The following is a 19796-nucleotide window of genomic DNA, read 5'->3' as shown; positions in this document are numbered from 1 at the left end:
GGCAGTCACGGGACAATCAAGAGAAAAGCAAGAAGAAGAGACCCGCAGTAGAGTAGAGAAGAAAAATCCCACTGGGGGTGTGGGTGTTTTGTTTTTTGTTGGTTTGTTTGTTGTTTTTTTTTGGATGTAAAATGGTGATCGGGGTGAGTCCAGATATGAATAAAGCAAGTGTGTTTGGCAAACTCGAATGGTAGGTGTGGTAATGCAGAAAAATTAACTGGAATGAAATTTTTTTTTTTTTTTGATATTGGTATCATGGAGTGGGCGGTGGTACAAAAATATTGTGTAGAAAAAGAGGGAGATGGTGGAAAATTATTGTTTAGACAGAGAGAAGGCATGTGAGGTGTAAAGTGGAGGACAAAATAAAAGAAAAAAAGGTGAGAAATGTGATGATTTCTGTCCCTTCGCACAAAAACAGTACCACTAAAAGATGTTGTGGCTGCAAAGCCTGAAAAACTCAATGCATCAGTGGTTGATGGCGGAGACAATTGGAGTGTGGGACAGAGACAGCTTCTGTGCTTGGGGAGAGTCATGCTAAAACACAGCAAGATTCTGTTTATGGACGAAGCAACGGCTTCTGTCGACTCCCAGACCGATGCTGTCATTCAGAAAACCATTCGCGAGGACTTTGTGTCGTTTACAATAATCAGCATAGCTCACAGAATACCCACAGTTATGGACTGTGACAAAGTGATGGTTATGGATGCTGGATGGGCAAGGGAATATGAAGCCCCATCTCAGTTGCTCGAGAGGCCTTCGTTATTAGCCCAGCAATACTCAGATTACTATGCATTTAGAGGCCATGAGGTGTACCAAACACCATTCAAGGAGGGGAAGAAAAGAGGGTCTGAGAAGCTTGATCAGAAGCAGGTTGTCCATAGGAAGTCCATTGATGCATTTGGACAGAGGACTTCACAGTATAGAGGTGTCACAAGGCATAGATGGACCGGTAGATATGAAGCCCATCTATGGGACAACAGTTGTAAGAAAGTTGGAAGAGGCAGGAAAGTGAAGGTATGTGTACAAAATTCCAGCGGGCAGCGAAGGCAAGGTTGCCGGCCGGCTGCCCGCCGGTGAGAAAACAAAATACGGGCCTAAATCTTATGGCTCTGATACCATGTAGAAAATTTAATGTATAAAGAGAAATAGAGAATTGTATTATTGATTGATGTATTGATGTATATTACAATGATTCATGATTCCTATATATAGAAGAGGGTGAGTGTGTAGTAGGTAAGGAGTAGGTGAAGTGGAGGTGGTAGTGGTGTAGTGGGTTAGGTTTAGTGGAGTAGGTGAGGTGGTAGCGGTGTAGTGGGTTAGGTTTAGTGGAGTAGGTTTAAGTGGGTGAAGTAGGTGGAGAGTAGGTGGATTTTAACACTTTGTAACATGGTTATATTCTTATTGCTTTTGAAAAATCTGTCTTTCGATCTACTTTCATAAGGACCGACAAAGGTTACATGCTTACTTCTGGCGGGCTGAGTTGACATCAAGCCTCCAATAGATCAAACTAACTGCTATATTGTACTGCATTCTCTTTGGCAATGATAGCCAATCATCTTCTTTGTGATACACAGGTTCCTGCAGTGTCCTGTGTTGAGGAAGTTACTGAGGTTAAAAGGTTGCTTCAAGATGAAACTCTTTTAAGGAAGTCTGCAGAAGAGGAAGTCAATAATCTTAGGAATCAACTTATTCAATGGAAAAGGACAGAAGTATGCTTTTTAATACCTCGATGAATGTCTTATTTCAGCATCACCTGTTTTCTTTTGCTTTCATAGTATAATATCCAATATACAAAGTAACACTGTTGGTGTAATAGGCAGCAGGGAATTCTGAGATCTCAAAGCTTCGCAAGTTGCTGGAAAATGAGGCACATCAGAAACAAAAACTTGAAGAAGAAATAGCTGTGCTACAAAGTCAACTATTGCAAATTAGTTTTGAAGCTGATGAGGTATGCTGCCATACAGTTGATAAATATGTTTGTGTGGTTTTTAATATTGTTTTTTGAAAGAAGGATCTATAAATGATATTTTAGCTTAAATCAGAATATACCTGAGCTGTTAAAAGTTCATGTCAGTTGATAAATGTGGAGAGTTTGCAGTGATGACATGGTTGAGGGGCAGCCTTTTGGGAAGATGGCGGGCATTGAGATGGGACAGGATCACCAAAGGTGGAGGAGAGAGTGAAGACAGTTTTAGGAGAGAGGGAGGATAGTATTGTAGGATCTTGCTCTTTCTTAAGGTGAAAGAGATGATCAACACATACATGTAACCTCCCTTATATAGGGAAGTCGAACCACGGGGGACAACATAGCCATGGACAAGGGGCGGTTCCCTTTGGTTTGATAATTTAGAGGTTTCTCACCTATCCAATGTGCATATGACAGGCATTGAAAGTTGTGTCATGGGATGCTAGTGGGTAGGTATGATAATTGATGAGCCTTGGGGAACTATCATGGAGTCATGGAGGTTGCAGTGTTAGGTATGATCTACATTACGCGGACTCAGCTATGGGTATCGGGTGCGGGTGCGTATCTCGGAGTCGGACACTTCAAAATTAAAAATTGAGGATACGTGGATACGGATCCAAATTTGGATACGGGTACGGGGATACGTTAAATAGTTAAATTTTTAAAATATATTTATTATATAAAGATGAGTTAAATAGTTATTTTTTAAATATCTTTTTTATTTTTTATCTTATGTATTATTTTTATTGATAATAGTTTTAATTTATCTATCTAATTTATTTTTTTACTTTTAATTGACATATATATATTTATATATATTACAAATAAAAAATATATAATAAATAACGAATAACAAATTATGTTAAAATAAATAATGTATTTTATAGATTTTATTAGATTTTTATTTTTATTTTTTTATTATGTTAAAAATCATGTATTATTGATTGATTAATTTTGTATTTTGTACAAATGTGAGAGGCTCCTTATATAGGAGATATAGGTGTAGTAGGTGAAGTGGAGGTGGTAGTGGTGTAGGTGAAGTGGAGGTGGTAGTGGTGTAGTGGGTTAGGTTTAGTGGAGTAGGTGAGGTGGTAGTGGTGTAGGTGAAGGTAAATTCTAACAGCCCCCCGCAAACTCAAGGAGGATAGAAACTAACCAACTTGAGTTTGAAGAGAGGAACAAAACAAGAAAATACATAAAAAATAAAAGAAGATAGGAGACACTGTATGGTCGTGTCAGACCATTGGTGAAGACACTGGATGGTGGTGTCATAACGTTGTAGAGGACACTGTATGGTGGTGTCATAACGTTGTAGAGGACACTGTATGGGGGTGTCAAACCGATGTAGAAGACAGTTTATGGGGTCATGTCGGACCGTTGTAGAAGACAGTTTATGGGGTCATGTCGGACCGTTGTAGCAGACAATGTTGTGACAGTTGTTGTGACAGTTTACGGAGTCTTGCTGGACCCTTGTAGAAACTAACCGGAATCAATGTCGGGACAGTTTACAGAGTCTTGTCGGACCCATAAAGGAGCTAACCGGAATCAATGTCGGGACAGTTTACTGAGTCTTGTCGGACCCTTGTAAAAGTCGCACCCTCAAAAGGTGTGCCCAATTTTTCAAAAGGCGTGCCATCAAAAGGCGTGCCATTAAAAGGCGCGCCCACTTCATCAAAAAACGTGCCCGACAGAAAGCGTCGAGCCATCAAAAGGGGCGCCTGACACGCGGCGATGCACGTGATTGACAGAGCGCGTGTCGGCCTCGTCGTCTCTGTCTTTATAAACCAAAGCGAAGTCTGAGGCTTGGAAGCATAACAAACCAGTTGAAACCTCTTCGTTCTCTGTAACATTCTGTAACCAACCCTGCTCTGAAACACTCAGCAACCCAAAAAACATGGCTTCTTCTTCCCGTTCAGCTACCCAGAACATAGCCTCTTCTTCCCGTGGTCTGCTCACTCTCTTTCCCGACCTCAACGAGTCAACAAGAGAGATAACTGGTGCGGTGGCCTGTGAACCTCAACCAAACACCTCTGGTTTTGCTCCGTTGAACTTTCCGATGCGGTCGGTGGAGCAAAAAATGGCAGTACAAACGGATATTGAAGCTAATCAGTATACATTGAAGTCCTGTGTTGAAACCATGACTGCGGTCACAAACTTGTCGAACCGGCTGCAGAGTAGGACAAATGAGGTGCAGCATGTAAATGCCCAACTGGCTCTGCTCCAACGCATGTATAAGGATGCGCGAGTAGAGATAAGTGTGCTGAAAGCAGAAAATAAGGAGCTGAAGCGGAAGGCCACTGTGATGTTCCGATTTGGAGGTCCGCCATATGCTGCAGTGGAGGAGTATGGGGGAGTGATCATGCCCAGTGGAGTGGGAAACACGGAGGCAACACCGGCAAGGACCTTCCAGGACGGAGGTAAGAAGAAAAGACCGGCGGCAGAGTAGAGAAGAAAAATCCCACTGTGGGTGTGGTTGTTGTGTTTGTGGTTTTTTTTTTTTTTTTTTTTTTTTTTTTTTTTTTTTATGTAAAATGGTGAATGGGGTGAGCCCCGATATGAATAAAAGAAGTTTGGTGTGCAAATTTGTAAAGTTTTTTTATTTTTTTTATTTTTTATTTTTTTTATTTTATTTTATTTTTTATTTTTTATTTTGATGTGATGTTATTTTAGTATTTTTGGTAGAAAGAGGGGAACACTCCCATGTGATAATAAAAATAAGAAAGAGAATGAGAATGTGCACATTAGTGAGCATGGATGGTGTGACAACAATATTATCCTCCTGACTAGAGCCATTCCTTGTGAGGTCAGATGGGCTAGGATAGTGGAGGTTAAAATATTAAAATAGGAGGTTAAAATATTAAAAGAGGTTGGTACAGTGGAGGTTAAAATATTAAAATAGGAGGTTAAAATATTAAAAGAGGTTGGTACAGTGCAAGTGTCTTCGGTTTTTTTTTTTTTTTTTTTTTTTTTTTTTTTTTTTTAACTAATCAATTATCAGTCCAAAAAAAAAAGCACAGAGCCGACCAAAACAAAAAAGCACTGAGCAATCACCACGTGAGAGAGAGAAAGCCTCTGACTAGTGGAATACTCAAACAATTCACAATGGGGTGGTATGGCATAGGATAATATATTATAATGGTGCTACAGCTGGGTTTGCATAAAGGGGAAGGAAAAGGTGGGAAAGTTGACAAAGAGAAGAGAGAGATGGAAAGAGAGTGAGAAGTGTGACCTTCTTGGCGATGAAGTCTCAGCGGTTCGAGAGAGTGCCTGATCATTAATTTGTTGGCTCACAGCGCACCAGTGCCTGATCATTAATTTGTTGGCTCCTATTTTGGACCTCTCTAGGACCATACACAGCAGCAATGACCTTGGTGTTACCCATCTCAAACACAGCAGAACCATCAGCATTGGCAACGGCACCGATTTCAGCTCGAATCTGTCTCATCTCCATGGGACGACGACCATCTAAGCGAAACCCTTCGGGGCTCACGAACTCCATCTCTGTGAGACTCTAGAGAGAGAGAGAGACCACGGTTTGGTGTGGTGTCGTGGCCGTGGACAACGGCGAGATCGATGGCTGATGAATCAGACAAGAACAGCCGATTAGGCGACGATTTATCGGCTTTGAACATCAACAAGAACAAAGAGGAGGCGGAGGAGCGGCCGGACAAATTGCCGCCGCAGCCGGAGAAGCCGTTGCCGGGGGACTGTTGCGGCAGCGGATGCGTCCGATGCGTGTGGGATGTGTATTACGCAGAGCTCGAAGATTACAACAAATTAGTCTCTGAAAACGAAAGCAAAAGCAAAAACAAAGACCAATCTTGATTGTGTATTTACGAGAGCCATTACAACTTAGTGAAGGTATGTATAGAAAATAAACGGAATAGATGGAGGTCCGGCGGACGGCTAAGGTGAGGTTGCCGCCCGCCGGTGAAGCGAAAAATAGTAGGTTTTAAACCTGCTCTGATACCATGTTAAAAATCATGTATTATTGATTGATTAATTTTGTATTTTGTACAAATGTGAGAGGCTCCTTATATAGGAGATATAGGTGTAGTAGGTGAAGTGGAGGTGGTAGTGGTGTAGGTGAAGTGGAGGTGGTAGTGGTGTAGTGGGTTAGGTTTAGTGGAGTAGGTGAGGTGGTAGTGGTGTAGGTGAAGGTAAATTCTAACAATATATGATTTAATTAGATATTATTATATAACAAATTATATGATTTATTTATTATATGGTAAACAAGACACAAGAGGAGAGAGAAGAAAGAAATAGATCGACAAAAGGAAGAGAGAAAACATATCAACAATAGGGAGAGAGAAAATAGATCAGGGAGAGAGAGAAGAAGAAGAAGAAGAAGAAGAGATGGATCGATTGAGAGAGAGAAGAGGAGATCGACAAAGAAGATCAATCGAGAGACGAGATTGAAGAATCGATTGGCGCGAGACAGAGACGAGGTCGATCGAGAGACGAGATCAACAGTGAAGGATCGATTGGGGCGAGATCAAAGCCGACGACTAGAGAGAAGTTGGCGACCAAGTTCTTGCTCTCTCCTCTTTCATTTCTTCTGTATTTAGGGTTATTTCGTTGCTTCTATATTTGGGGCAAAATATAGCCATATCTATTTATAATGAGCCGTATCCCGGCCATATCCTGCACTCGTACCCGTGTCGTGTCGTGTCGTGTCGGCATAGGTACCCCTGAAATTCCAAAGAGTCCGTGTAACATAGGGTATGATACAACTTTCGAAGTGTCATAGTTTGGTCAATGATGGCCTTGTCTACAACTTTCGAAGTGTCATAGTTTGGTCAATGATGGCCTTGTCTACTTGTAGTTGTCCTCTCTCTAAGACTGGTCAAGGTGGAGCCACCATGAGGGGGTGAGTTAGGCAACCTTGACAATCCCAACTTTAGTTCCAAACTGCAAATCCTATAGTGATCCCAAATGGGGATTCTTGGTCCCTACTCCCACCCTAAGTGATTATGGTGGTGATGGGGATACCTCTAATACGTAGAGATAGAAATAACCTGCTAGAGAAAGAGAAATGAGGCATCGAGGATTATGCCTTAGAAGGGAGTTACTTGGCCTAGAGCCAAAGAGATGCCAAGCCATGTTTTTTTTTTTGGGGGATAAATAAAACAAGCTTTATTGAGAAACAATGAAGCACAGACGCGGACACGGACACAGATATGCGGATATGCAAATTTTCAAAAAATGGGGGACACGACACGCTGGGGACACGTTCAATATATATAATTAAATTTATTTATTATATGTTATAAAATTATAAAAAAAATTAAAAGGCAGAGAAAATAAATAAATGAATAAATAAACTAATCAACCAAAAAAAGAATATAAATAAATAATAGAAATAGAGATAGAGATAGAGGTAGAGATAGAGAGAGAATAGTTAAAAAAAAAAAAGAAACAATATAAAAAAAAATATATCACAAAGAGAGAAAAAGAGAGAGTGAATCAGCATATAAAAAGAAAAGAAAAAACAAAACAAAACAGAGATTGAGAGAGAGAGAGAGAGATTGAGAGAAGTCGAACGGAGAAGAAGATCGAAAGAAGATGAAAGAGAGAGAGAGCAGATTGAGAAAGAGAGAGACAGAGCGATTGAGATACAAAAATTGAAAAGAAGAAGAAGATCGAAAGAAGAACATACCTTCGCAAGACCAAAGAGCAGCCAGCAGCCTTCTCTTAACCTCTTATCCTTTTTCTATTTGAAATCAGGTTAGGGCTTGGTTTGATTTCTTCAATTTTTGTTTTTTACAAATTGACCCCCACTTGAAGTTTCATAAATTCTATTTTTGATCCCATGGTGTCCGAAACATGTCCATAACGTGTCCGGCTGCAAAAAAAGAAAAGAAAAAAAAGGGCACCTTCTACGACGTGTTGGACACGTGTCCATCGTGTGTTGGACACGTGTCCATGTCCGACACGTGTTGGACACTGATACGTAGCCCTTGGGGAGCTGTCCGTGCTGCATAGTTGAGAAAGTATCAAGGTGATGCAAAGCATACAATAATTAAGAACCAAAAGACACAGCACATAAAACGCAAAATAGAAAAAGAGATGCCAAGCCATGTTGCTGCCAAGTAGAGACAGTTTGGTTGAGCAGAGAGTCTCAGCCTAGCTAATCGGTGCACTAGGCCACTTTTTGGAATGTTTATGCAATTCCCTAGTGGAGATACACCTAAGACGTGTGCTCATTCCTTGGCACCATGGATTGAAACTAGTCAAGCTGCCACATTTGATGGTTCATGGCTAGAGCTGCAAACGAACTGAGCCGAGCCGAGCTTTGCTGTGCTCGTGCTCGAGCTCGGCTCGATAAAAAACTGAGCTCTAGCTCGGCTCGTTAAAATTAATAGAACTCGAGCTCGGCTCGGCTTGGCACGGCTCAATAATTTTTTTTAATATTATTTATATTATTTAAATAAAAAAAATTATTTAATATATAAATAATGTATTTATATTATTATTTATATATTGTTTAATATATAAATAATATATTTATTATATAATTTAAATAAAGATAAATGAGCCGAGCTTATATGAGCTCGAGCTCGGCTCGTTTACTAAACGAGCCTAATATTCAAGCTCAAGCTCGGCTCGTTTACTAAACGAACCGAGCCGAGCTTGTTCATGAACAGCTCGGTTCATTTGCAATCCTATTTATGGCCCTTGATTAACTTAGGCCCATAACCCCAATAACTAATCTTGTAAGTTGTAGATGATTTGCAGATGATGTGGGGCTAGGGGAGCTCGCTACTTTGAGATCCTTGTTTGTGTTGGAGATAATGTGGCACCTACGAGTATTTTGAATGAAAAAAGGACAACTATTATTTGTAGTGTTGGATAGCTTGATAGCTTTTGAAAATTTTAGTGATTTAACATGGTATCAACTATGTTACTTGAAATGTGAATCATTTTGGTACATGAAAAATAGGAAGATCTGATGCTTGGATATGTACCCGCACCCGATACTCATACCGAGTCCGTGTAACATAGGCTGTATGCAAGCATTCCTAAATTTATTGCATGAAGAAGAATGATTTCAGTTCTTGGTACTATTAACTTCTGAATTTGGATGTTTGAGAGTTCACAGTCCTGTTGTGTTGGGTGTCTTGGTAAATGAACAGGACCCACCTAAAGACTGTAGTTTTTGCACCCAAACGCATGGACTAGTATGCATGCACCTCTGACAAGCATATTTGAATTCTGAATCTGAAAACATGTGCTTTTGCAGACAAGAAGACGACTTGACGGAGCTGTAGCTGGGAAAGTTCCTAGTGGCCTAGGTTCTCTCATTTCTCAAGTTGTGCATCCGCAGCTGAGAGATTCAGGAGATGGGGAGAAGGCATCAATAGAAAAACTCTTTGAGCAAGGTGGTGGACATGTTTCCACTTATATTTACTATTCTGGTGCTCATTTTTTATAATTCATCTGTCTATTGTCTTCATTTTTGTTCTCATAAACTTCAGTGTTCTAACAGTGGGATTGCAGAAGATTTTGTCATTGCTTGAAGCCGAAGATGCTGATGTGCGAATTCATGCTGTAAAAGTTGTGGCAAATCTTGCTGCTGAAGGTAACTCAGTACTTTTTTATTATGTTCTTTACTCATTCCTATATTCTCATGAACTCTTTGTATTGTGGGAGGACACGAAGAATACCAATTTCCAAAAAAATCAATTTAAGGGGAAATAGCCTTATATATACACGTGTTTGTTGAAGAATACACAAACATACATATACTTTATATTTACAGTGAGGATTTACATTTCCAGCCATAGAAATGTCTTATCCAATAGTTCTATCCGTACAAAGAAGGAAAAGAGAAGCAAGTGCAGTAAAAACAAAAAATCGACACGAGAATTGTATCTGACGAAGGGGATGCCCAGACATCCCATGAAAGTCCTTCTGCAATTTGAGATATTTTCGAATGTTGGCAAATTACTTTTTCTGATAATATACATATTCAGAATCCCCCTCCCCTCCGTTAAATCATTGTTAAAGTGATATAACAAAATCTGCTGACATAAGCTGTTTTTATTGCATAAATACCAAAAGTTCCCCAGGACGTAAATACTAAATAATATATATTTTTTTATATAATATTAAAAAAATCAAAATTTCAATCAGATTTTGATACAATTTTACATCAATAAAAAATATCCAATAATTTTTTGACACAATTCCATGGGTGTGATCGCCACACTTAATAGCTTTCACTTAATTCTTTGGTGTTTTCTCCGCATGGATCTCCATTTGTCGATGGCTTATCAAGTGAGTGTAGCCTGAAAGGATTCCTAATGGTGAAAGTTGCTTTTTATTTCACATAAACACATTCTATGCCCACAATACATGGTCCTTCACCTGAGCCTTATATCAGTGGGTGTGTGTATTTGAACTTCCTTTTCATATATAAAATTTGACTAATGATGGTGAGGATGATGATTACCTGGCTTGTTATTTGAAGTCTTGATACACAGCTCATGAACCATTAGTACTTGCTGGTTTGAGTACATTTCTGTATAGGAATGGTATTTTACTTTTGTCTATTTCGCAGAAACAAATCAAGAAAAGATTGTGGAAGCTGGAGGTCTTACATCCTTATTAATGCTTCTCAGAAGTGCTGAGGATGAGACCATTCACAGAGTTGCAGCTGGTGCAATTGCAAATCTTGCAATGAATGGTAAATTTCCATTACTTTTGTTTCGTAGAACATCTTACAATCTTAAAGCCATGTATCGCTAATTTTGGCGTAGGTACTTGGTTTGGTATCTGTCCATTGCATGTAACATTTATATTTGTCTTGACAGAGACCAACCAGGAGCTTATAATTGCTCAAGGGGGCATTAGTTTATTGTCAATGACCGCAGCCAATGCTGAGGATCCTCAAACTCTTCGGATGGTTGCTGGAGCCATAGCCAATCTTTGTGGAAATGGTAATCTTCCTTCTTGTTGATCTTCATTCGACCAAACTTGGGTCCCTTGTGAAGGTTGTAAGAAGTTTTGCTTTAGCCAGCATATGAGATTTATGGTTAATTTATGCACACACTGAAGAGAGATTAAAACGTAACCCATGCAAGTAAAACTGTATTGAACATTACAAATATATATTTTCCACTTCCAAATCCAATTTGAAATGGTTGATCATATTGCTATTCCTCAAGTAACCTTTCTCATGCACAATGGGCATAATAGAGATATTGTGCCGTCCCCTTTACCAACTTGAAATGACTTGCATTGGCAGAATTGTCAATCTCCCAACTTTACCAGAATCTTCTGCTTCATCTCGTCATTTTATTGGAAATTATGTAAATATTCTCCATAAAGCAACTTTTTTTTAGTATTACTGCTACATTTAATCTGAAAACCATTGATTGGCAATTGATTATAGTATTGTAGTTTATTGGTGTTCAGACAAGCATGTTGGTCCTATATGAATATGAACTGGTAGTTTTAACATGTTAGCTTGGTTACTGATGAGAATGTTGATTGCAACTTGTCTTTGACTGGCAACCCTGCTGTGAACTGACAACTATTATGTTGCAACTTTTAGATAAGTTACAGACGAAGCTGAGAGGTGAAGGTGGGATTAAGGCTTTACTAGGAATGGTGAGATGCAGGCATCCAGATGTTCTTGCTCAAGTTGCCCGTGGAATTGCAAACTTTGCAAAATGCGAGTCCCGGGCATCTACTCAAGGTAATCTGAGAAATAGGCCCTTCTGGAACCCATAGCTGTTTTGATTTTTACTGAGTGTTCTGTTCTTTAACTTCCTAAATTTGAATGTTTAGATCAATTTCTGCCAATTTTAACAATAAGCGTAGAATTATAATTCAATATTTAGGTCTGTCAACTTGAATCTGATCAAACTTGAAACAGGGGTGTACTAAAAGCATAAAAAGTCTTTATAATCTATACTTGTAATGAGGAAAGACCAGGGGCAATACTAAAATTAGTGATACTGTGTTACACCCATCTTTCTATTAACTAAGATGGTAAAGATGTAAAATTAAATATAACTAATAGGATAAATATGTGTAATTACTACTAATTAAAGAATAAAATATAAAACAAAACCACAAAAATGCATGGAAAGTGGGTTGGTGGGATAAGAAGTGTGAATTAAGTAGGATAGAGGGAAAAGATGGAATAGGATTAAAAGTAAATAATTAAATATACATAAAACAAAACCACATAATTCAATGAACTTTAAATATATATATATATATATATATATTAGTCCACTTTTACATGCACTGGAGTAGGTCATCTTGTTACATGTATTTAAGTGTTTAATTTGTTTATATTTTTTCTGAAAAATACCGACATGCCGCTCTATTGTTGGGTGGCCACATGGACTGGTGTTCTGAGAACACGAGATAACTTCTCCACTAACAAAGAATAGCATGAAAAGTGGATTCGTGAGAGAAAAGTAAGAATAAGCAAGGTAGAGAAGTAGGGATAAGATTACTTAATTAATAAATAAATATTAAAAAAATGAATGGAACTAGAATTAATGCATGCACCTGGATGAGTGTTATCCTTTTAGTTTGCAATATGCTAATGCATTGTGTTACTGTTGATCTCATTACTGCAGGGACTAAGACTGGGATATCTCTTCTGATTGAGGATGGTGCACTCCAATGGATTGTACAAAATGCAAACAATGAAGCCTCACCAATCAGGCGGCACATTGAGCTTGCACTTTGCCATTTAGGACAACACGGTGAGTTTGCTTTACCTGTTTTCACCTTGAAACCTGAATCTCCCCATGGATGGTGTCTGAACTGGTATTAAATTACTACATTTCAGAAGTAAATGCAAAGGACATGATTAGTGGAGGTGCCTTGTGGGAGCTTGTTCGTATTTCACAAGACTGTTCACGAGAGGACATAAGGACTCTTGCTCATCGCACTCTAACTTCAAGCCCAACTTTCCAGGCTGAATTAAAGCGGCTGAGGATAGATTGTGGATGAAGACGTGGAACAATTGAAGTAATGTTGTGTTGCCATTAGCAATAGAAGTTAGTCACACTAGAATGATCGATCGGTCCGCTTGTTGGAGTTTTGTCAATAGTGGGGTGGGCTTGGTTTCTTGTCTTTGCTTTAGCATGAATGAATGTAATCTTATTTCTGAGTGGTTGTTCCATGTCTAGTTTCTGTTAAATGCATAAATTGATTTGTACATGAAATAACATTGGGAAAGGGAAATAAAAATTCAATCTTGTAAAATAAGCTCGGATCCTTAATCATGTCACAGGCACTGACACTGCAGAACAGTTGTTTTCATCAGTTTATGAAATATTTAGGTGTTGCGATGCTTTGCAAAATTACCGAAGATTTTAAAAATTTAAGTGAGTAGAAGAAACCTTTGAGAAACCTAAGTATGGTTCATGATCATTATCGCTGATTGGCTGACACTCTGGTTCAGGTGTTCACTTTGAATAACAGTTCAACTGCTTTTATTCTTCCTGCATTTTGGTGTGGTGATTCGCCTACTAAATTTTGCAAAACATTTCTAACCCATAATTTTGTCTTAAAGATCTTAAAGTTTCTTTTATTGATTCTTTTGCATTCATTGCTATGTTAGAGAGGAAACATCCGGATGCAAACTCGTACTACACCCATTTCATACTGAAGTAACTTTCTATTGTGATTTTTTAGTTGCATATAGTTCTTTTCAATCAATAATTGACATTGGTTTTAGTTTTTCTTAGCTTTATTAAGAGAGAAATTAGTGTAATTATGTTAAATTGTAAGGTTATTTGTATTTTTTTTAAATTTCAAAAAAAGAAAGTGTAATTTACCTCAATATATGTCTTCAAACTCATACACTGCAACGACGACTTCACAACGGTTATTACATCCCAAAATTTGTGTTAGCATAGCATGAGTTTCACCGTATACTAATTTGCTAAACGAACTGAGTGAAAGAGTAACATATGGAAGAAACTCCATAGACACCCCCTTCAGTTAAGGTTTGCACTGTTCTCATATCCTCTTTTCTAAATTCTCTTTCCATCCAATGAGCGACTCTAGCGGTTGCTATTTAATTGTGTTATTGCTAAAATTTAATATGATGGGCACACAACATACACTCAATATCGCGTCAAATTTAAAAATGCTATATAAATTCTAAATAAATTATCAAATATTTTACCAAACCTCTCACATGGGTGTGAGACCCACACAAATCACATGTGTGTGGTTTCCACACTCATGTCAGAGATTTGGTAAAATATTTAGTAATTCATTTGAGGTCTCTAGCATAATTTTGTCAAATTTAGTATGATACTATCCACTGTATCAAATTTCTTTAATTGGTAAATGATGTTTTGGCTTAAAATATCACTTAATTTAATCCTTCTTCGGGTGTAAATTTATGCAATGGAGCCGTTGTTATCCCTAAATTTATGCAATGGAACCAAATTTTTTTATTTTTTTATTTTTTTTACCAGCAAAAAAAACTTTATTGATAACCACGAAGTAAAAACAGGTTGATATAAAGTGATACATCAATAAAGAGAGGTTAGTGCTCAAGCATCATATTCTATGTGTCAATCCCACCTAAGTTAGTACTCACACACGAGCTCTATCATATGCTAGCACAAAACCAAGGTTGATAAGGCACCAACTAGATACCATATAGGAACACTCCAACAAAACTAAGCAAAATAACCATCACATAGCAACAACAACACACAGGAACTACCCAATGAGTCAAAAAACATTACCAGCACACAGCAGCAACAATGCTACATAATAGACAAACCAGCAACAGAGTAGAAATACCAGTAAAAAACCAAAAGTTCACCCTTCACCCCAAGCAATGTCTGACTAGTAGCCATTCTCCGATTAACACCTCCTTTGCTTCACCCCAGAATTTTACTCAGCAACAGCACATCTCCTCTGCTTTATACACACCCATCAATAGCCCCATCACTGTAAGGTCCCAGTGTTCCACATCGGGAATGGAAGAGGAGTTCCTGGGCTATAAAAGTAAAAATCTGGATCCTTATATAGCATCGAGGCCTTTTTCCAGATGGTGAAATCCCTAGCAGAACTCCCCAGTTAAGCGTGCTCAGGCTAGAGTAATTCTTGAATGGGTGACCCACTGGAAAGAATAAATCCGCGCGGGCATGGCCCGAAGTGGACAATATTGATGACATGTGAAGGGTTGAGGCGTTACAAATGGTATCAGAGCTGACTTTCCGGAGTACCGAGTATGGGCCCCTACTATTTCTCGGTGCATGTGAGCGGGCTTGCGAGCTGGTAGGCTACTGCACAGGGGCGTGCAGCCCTAAGGGGGATGGATTGTAAGGTCGCGGTGTCCCACATCAGGAATAAAAGGGGAGTTCCTAGGTTATAAAAGTAAAAACCTGGACCCTTATATAGCATCAAGGCCTTTTCCCTGATGGTGAAATTCCTAGTAGAATTTCCTAGTTAAACATGCTTAGGATGGAGTAATTCTGGGATAATTACTTGATGGGAAGAACAAATCCGTGCAGGCATAGCCCAAAGCAGACAATATCGATGACATGTGAAGGGTTGGGGCGTTACAAACACACCTCACTTGATACGTCTCCTGATTTGTTGCAAGTTTGAAACAAACTAATTAATTGAATAATCTCTTCCCACCATATTTGACTTCAACCACATGGCCACCTTATGAGCTCACACAGCTCTTCACTATTGGGCTGCACCTCATTAAAAATAACATCATTTCTGTGCTTTCAAACAGACCAAAAATTTGTTACTAGTATTGTTTCCCATATCTATAATTCCCTTTTTTTAAACTTCCAGCCACTCTACCACTGAAGTAGACCTTCTACTGTACCAAGTGTTGCACATTGCATTCCCCACCATTTGATTATGCTAAACCATATATTCCACACAAAATGACAATGTAACATTATATGATTTAATGACTCCTCCTCTGTTCTACAAGGAGCACAGAATAATCCCACTATTGTGTCAACAACCCCAATCTTATATAGGAAATCCACTGTCTTTATTCTCCCTTTCCATACCAACCAAGCAAAGAATTGTATTTTTGGAGCTGCTGCATTGTTCCAGATTAAACCAGACAACCTTTTCTTAGATCCATGAATCAGCTCACACCAGTTGAAAACTGACTTTACACTGAAACAACTGGTACTATCAGCATTCCATCTAATGTTATCCAAGTTTTCCAGGCACAGTCTTGGTCCTGAGCCTAATTCCTCTTTCAAATTTCTTAAATTCTCATCCTCCCATAGCAAAAAAAATCTTCTAAAACTGAAAATCCATTCATCATAATTACCTTTTCTGTCCACCATTTCTTTTAGTGATACCCCTTTATCATTAGAAATGCTAAAAAGTCTTGGATATTTGATGGGTCGTTACACACACCAAATATAAACACTAAATTATACTAAATTCTTTTAGAATAATGGCAAGTTCAGGTATCGATCCACATGGACGAATAAGAAATTAAACTAATTTAATTACTAGATTCCTAAATTAATTTTGATTAAAAAGATTGATGGATATTATGACTAAACAAGAATTAAATGAAATTAAATAATTAAATTGACAATTAAAATTAGGGTTTGAGATATAAATTTTTGAAAAAAATCCTAAGGCAAAGAATTCACCACTAACCATATAAATGAGATTTAATATCAGCTAATAATTGCGATCCGGTTTGAAATACCAAATATTTCACAACTACAAGTTTGAAATATTGATCAAGAGGGTTGTTGCATTTAATATACAGGTACGAATCATCTCGAGTAGCACGAGGCGTTTTCTCTAAACTATGGTAGCAACACGACCCGTCTCTCGTAGCATGACTCGTCTCATATTTTGAACACAAACACAAAGAAAACTAATGTATGGAAAGCACTAGGCAATCACAGATAGTAAAATACTTGAAGATATGAAAGGAAATGTTATTAAAAACTTCTAAATCATCCATACATTGATTCAAACCGATTCACAATCAAAACTAATGAAAAATCCTATTACATAGCTAGGGTTTCATCAAAACCCTAGAAAGAAGAACCTAGCCATTCATGGAGGAGTGGAAAAAGGTGGAAGAGATGGAAGAGGTGGAAGCCCCCATGAAAGTTCTTTTTGAAGCTTAAGGAAAAAACACCGTTTCAAAACCCTAGCCTCCCTTTCCTTAGAATAATTTTCGAACTCTCTTTTAGTTTCTTTTTTTTCCTTTTATTCCCAGTAGAAAAGCCTTAAAATTTCACGCACGCAACCCTAGGTGGGCCGCTTGAGTGCCTATGTGGGCCGCTCAAGCGATGGTGGGCCACATGTACAGTGAAGCTTGGCCGCACGTGCGATGAGATGGCTGGCTTGGATTTTTTGCTTCTCGCCCAGAGAATTTGCTTTCGCGCCCTTTTTGATTGAATTTGCGTATTTCTTGCCAAATCTGTACAAGCGCACAAAACACATCATCTCCGCCAAATAAACAAAATTGAAATACTATAAATGTAGCTTAAGCGACCTCAATGTGGTACCTTTCGGCCCACATCACATCCCCCAACTTACATTTTGCTAGTCCTCGAGCAAAACAAAAGAAATAAGAAAAGTAAAATAACTTTAAGCCACTTTCAGAGGAATCACAATTGCATTTAGCATATGCAACAAGTCTTTAAACCACAAGGGTACCCCAAGTGGACGAGTATAGTCTCATGAGGGTTTCTAGAAATGGTACCCACAAACATCAACATATTCATATTTGCTCAACAATAATTAATCATACCACTCCACCTAACAATCAACTTATGTGCCACTACAGTGTGATATTAAGACATGATGAGTAATTAAAAGCATAGTGGACAAGCATGAAAAAATCTATTGAGCCAAAACCATAATTCAATTAATTCAAAAGTAAAGTCCCTCGTACTTGTGAATATTAGTAGATACATCATCAGTACCCTTGGTGTAAAGTGCAATCTCCATATTAGTTAATTGTCCACTATAATAACCCAGTGTAACTCATAATAACACCCAACATATATAAAAAAAACTAAACTATTGCAACCAAGATTCTCAATTTTTTTTTCTTTTTTTGAAAGACTGTGCAATGCCTTGATTCATTAAGCTTTCTAATCAACCCATGTAACAAGCATTGGGCCAATGACTCCCAAACCAGACGATTTTAGGGCACTAGGTGTGAAGACACCCTTACGGGTTTAATAACTCAAGTTAAAATGGCTATGAATCTGAACAAGTCATTCTCCTTATTTTTCCTTAACTGTGCAATGTCTAGGTCCCTTAAGCTTTCTAATTAACTCATGTAGCAAGTATTGGGCTAATGACTCCCAAACCAGACGGTTTTAGGACACTAGGTGTAAAGACACCCCTACGAGCTTAATAACTCGAGTTAAAAAGGCTACGAACCCAAATAAGTCAAGCGGTTTTTTTTTTTTTTTTTTTTTTTTTTTTTTTTTTTTTTTTTTTTAAGAATCTTGGTTACTTATTTATTTTTTTCTACAACCCTAGCCATTGTCAATGATGTACACCAGGGATTATAATAGATAGGTCACTGCTATGATAATGTGTTTGTGTGAATCAAGGCATATTTATGATAAGTGTACTAATACGACAACCACAAACAACTATCCTAGTGCAAACATCACATGTGAATATTTACCCAATAAACCCTTTTTATACAAGTCCACTATGTTTCCCAATTAACATATGCTTATATCACTACTTTACTAGCACAAAGTGAACATCAAGTGAAATATTGTAATCAAGTGCAACAAGTACAAACATGATTTTTTTTTTGTATAAATACCCTCACCTCCCAATTGAAATACAACATTGTCCTCAATGTAAACAATTGTACAGTAGATAGTAAAATGAGAGAGAGAGAGAGAGGATCTTACCAGACGGCGTAGGCGCACATCCAGCGAGGCAAGGACACCCAAACACACAAACACACACACACTTTATTTATTTTATTTTTTTATTATTATTTTTTTGGAACTGTACAGTATAAAAGGAAAAGAAAAATAAAATAAAACAAAATGAAAATAAATAAAGAAATAAAACAAAGAAATATATATATACATACATACATATATCACTAATTTGGATCCGACGGTGGTGGGAAATGCTGCTCGAATAGGGCATGCATCAGTGTCCGAGTCTCGAACATCTCATCATGAACCCTAGCGCCAAGCTGATCAAACCGCTGCTCGCTCGAGTCCTGGTATGCATAGAAGTCAGTTTGCAGAGATACAACTGACTGCTAATACCCATCAAAGGCCATCTGCGAGTGATCCCGATATACCTGATAGTCGGCTCGGAGATCAACCACAAATTGCTAAATAGGGGCTTGATTATCCAAAAGAGCCTGATATTATGCCCGCGTCATACGGAATGGCGCTAACGATGGCGGTGGTAGTGGTGCGACGGCGGGCTCTACTGGAACATCATTAGGGTTGGTCGGGGCATCGGAGGGGGAGTAGTAGAGGCGGCAGGCGAGCAACAGTTTAGCGCCAGTGGGTTTGACCATAAAGTGTGGACGGCAAAAGTTGAACTTCATTGGCTTCGAGTGGGTATGTCCCTTAGCCTTTTATGAGTGCAGTGATGAGGTGGCGAAAGGGAGGGCTCATGTAGAACTGCCTCGGGTGTTGCGCAACTTGACTTCATTAAAAATATAGTTCATCTGGTTAAAGATCAAAATGGGGATGTTAACCCAAAATCCGAAGTCAAATCGGTGCAAGGCACGGAGAAAGTCTCATTGCCGCTCTTCCTTGTGGCTTAGCGAGATGACATTTTTTTAAGAACCACATCAAGGAAGATGAGGCAGTGTGGT

General features: G+C 38.4%; 1 protein-coding gene across 2 annotated transcripts in view; it reads left to right on the top strand.

Moving 5' to 3' along the window:
* Positions 1-13204, top strand: part of LOC114308492 (kinesin-like protein KIN-UB) — a 36896-nt gene extending 23692 nt beyond the window's left edge. For both annotated transcript variants that reach the window (XM_028254091.2, XM_082902378.1), the window contains exons 11-19: positions 1575-1709; positions 1817-1948; positions 9213-9351; positions 9459-9551; positions 10533-10658; positions 10786-10911; positions 11529-11672; positions 12571-12699; positions 12786-13204. In XM_028254091.2, coding sequence (XP_028109892.2) covers positions 1575-1709; positions 1817-1948; positions 9213-9351; positions 9459-9551; positions 10533-10658; positions 10786-10911; positions 11529-11672; positions 12571-12699; positions 12786-12949 — 1188 coding nt within the window. In that variant the 3' untranslated portion in view covers positions 12950-13204. The remainder of the gene's footprint in view (positions 1-1574; positions 1710-1816; positions 1949-9212; positions 9352-9458; positions 9552-10532; positions 10659-10785; positions 10912-11528; positions 11673-12570; positions 12700-12785) is intronic.
* The last annotated feature ends 6592 nt before the right edge of the window (positions 13205-19796 follow it).

This window comes from Camellia sinensis, chromosome 13 (genome assembly GCF_055761805.1).
Source record: "Camellia sinensis isolate YWXY chromosome 13, ASM5576180v1, whole genome shotgun sequence".
In the NCBI taxonomy this organism is placed as follows: Eukaryota; Viridiplantae; Streptophyta; class Magnoliopsida; order Ericales; family Theaceae; genus Camellia; species Camellia sinensis.
This window is presented reverse-complemented; position numbering and strand designations above follow the sequence as displayed.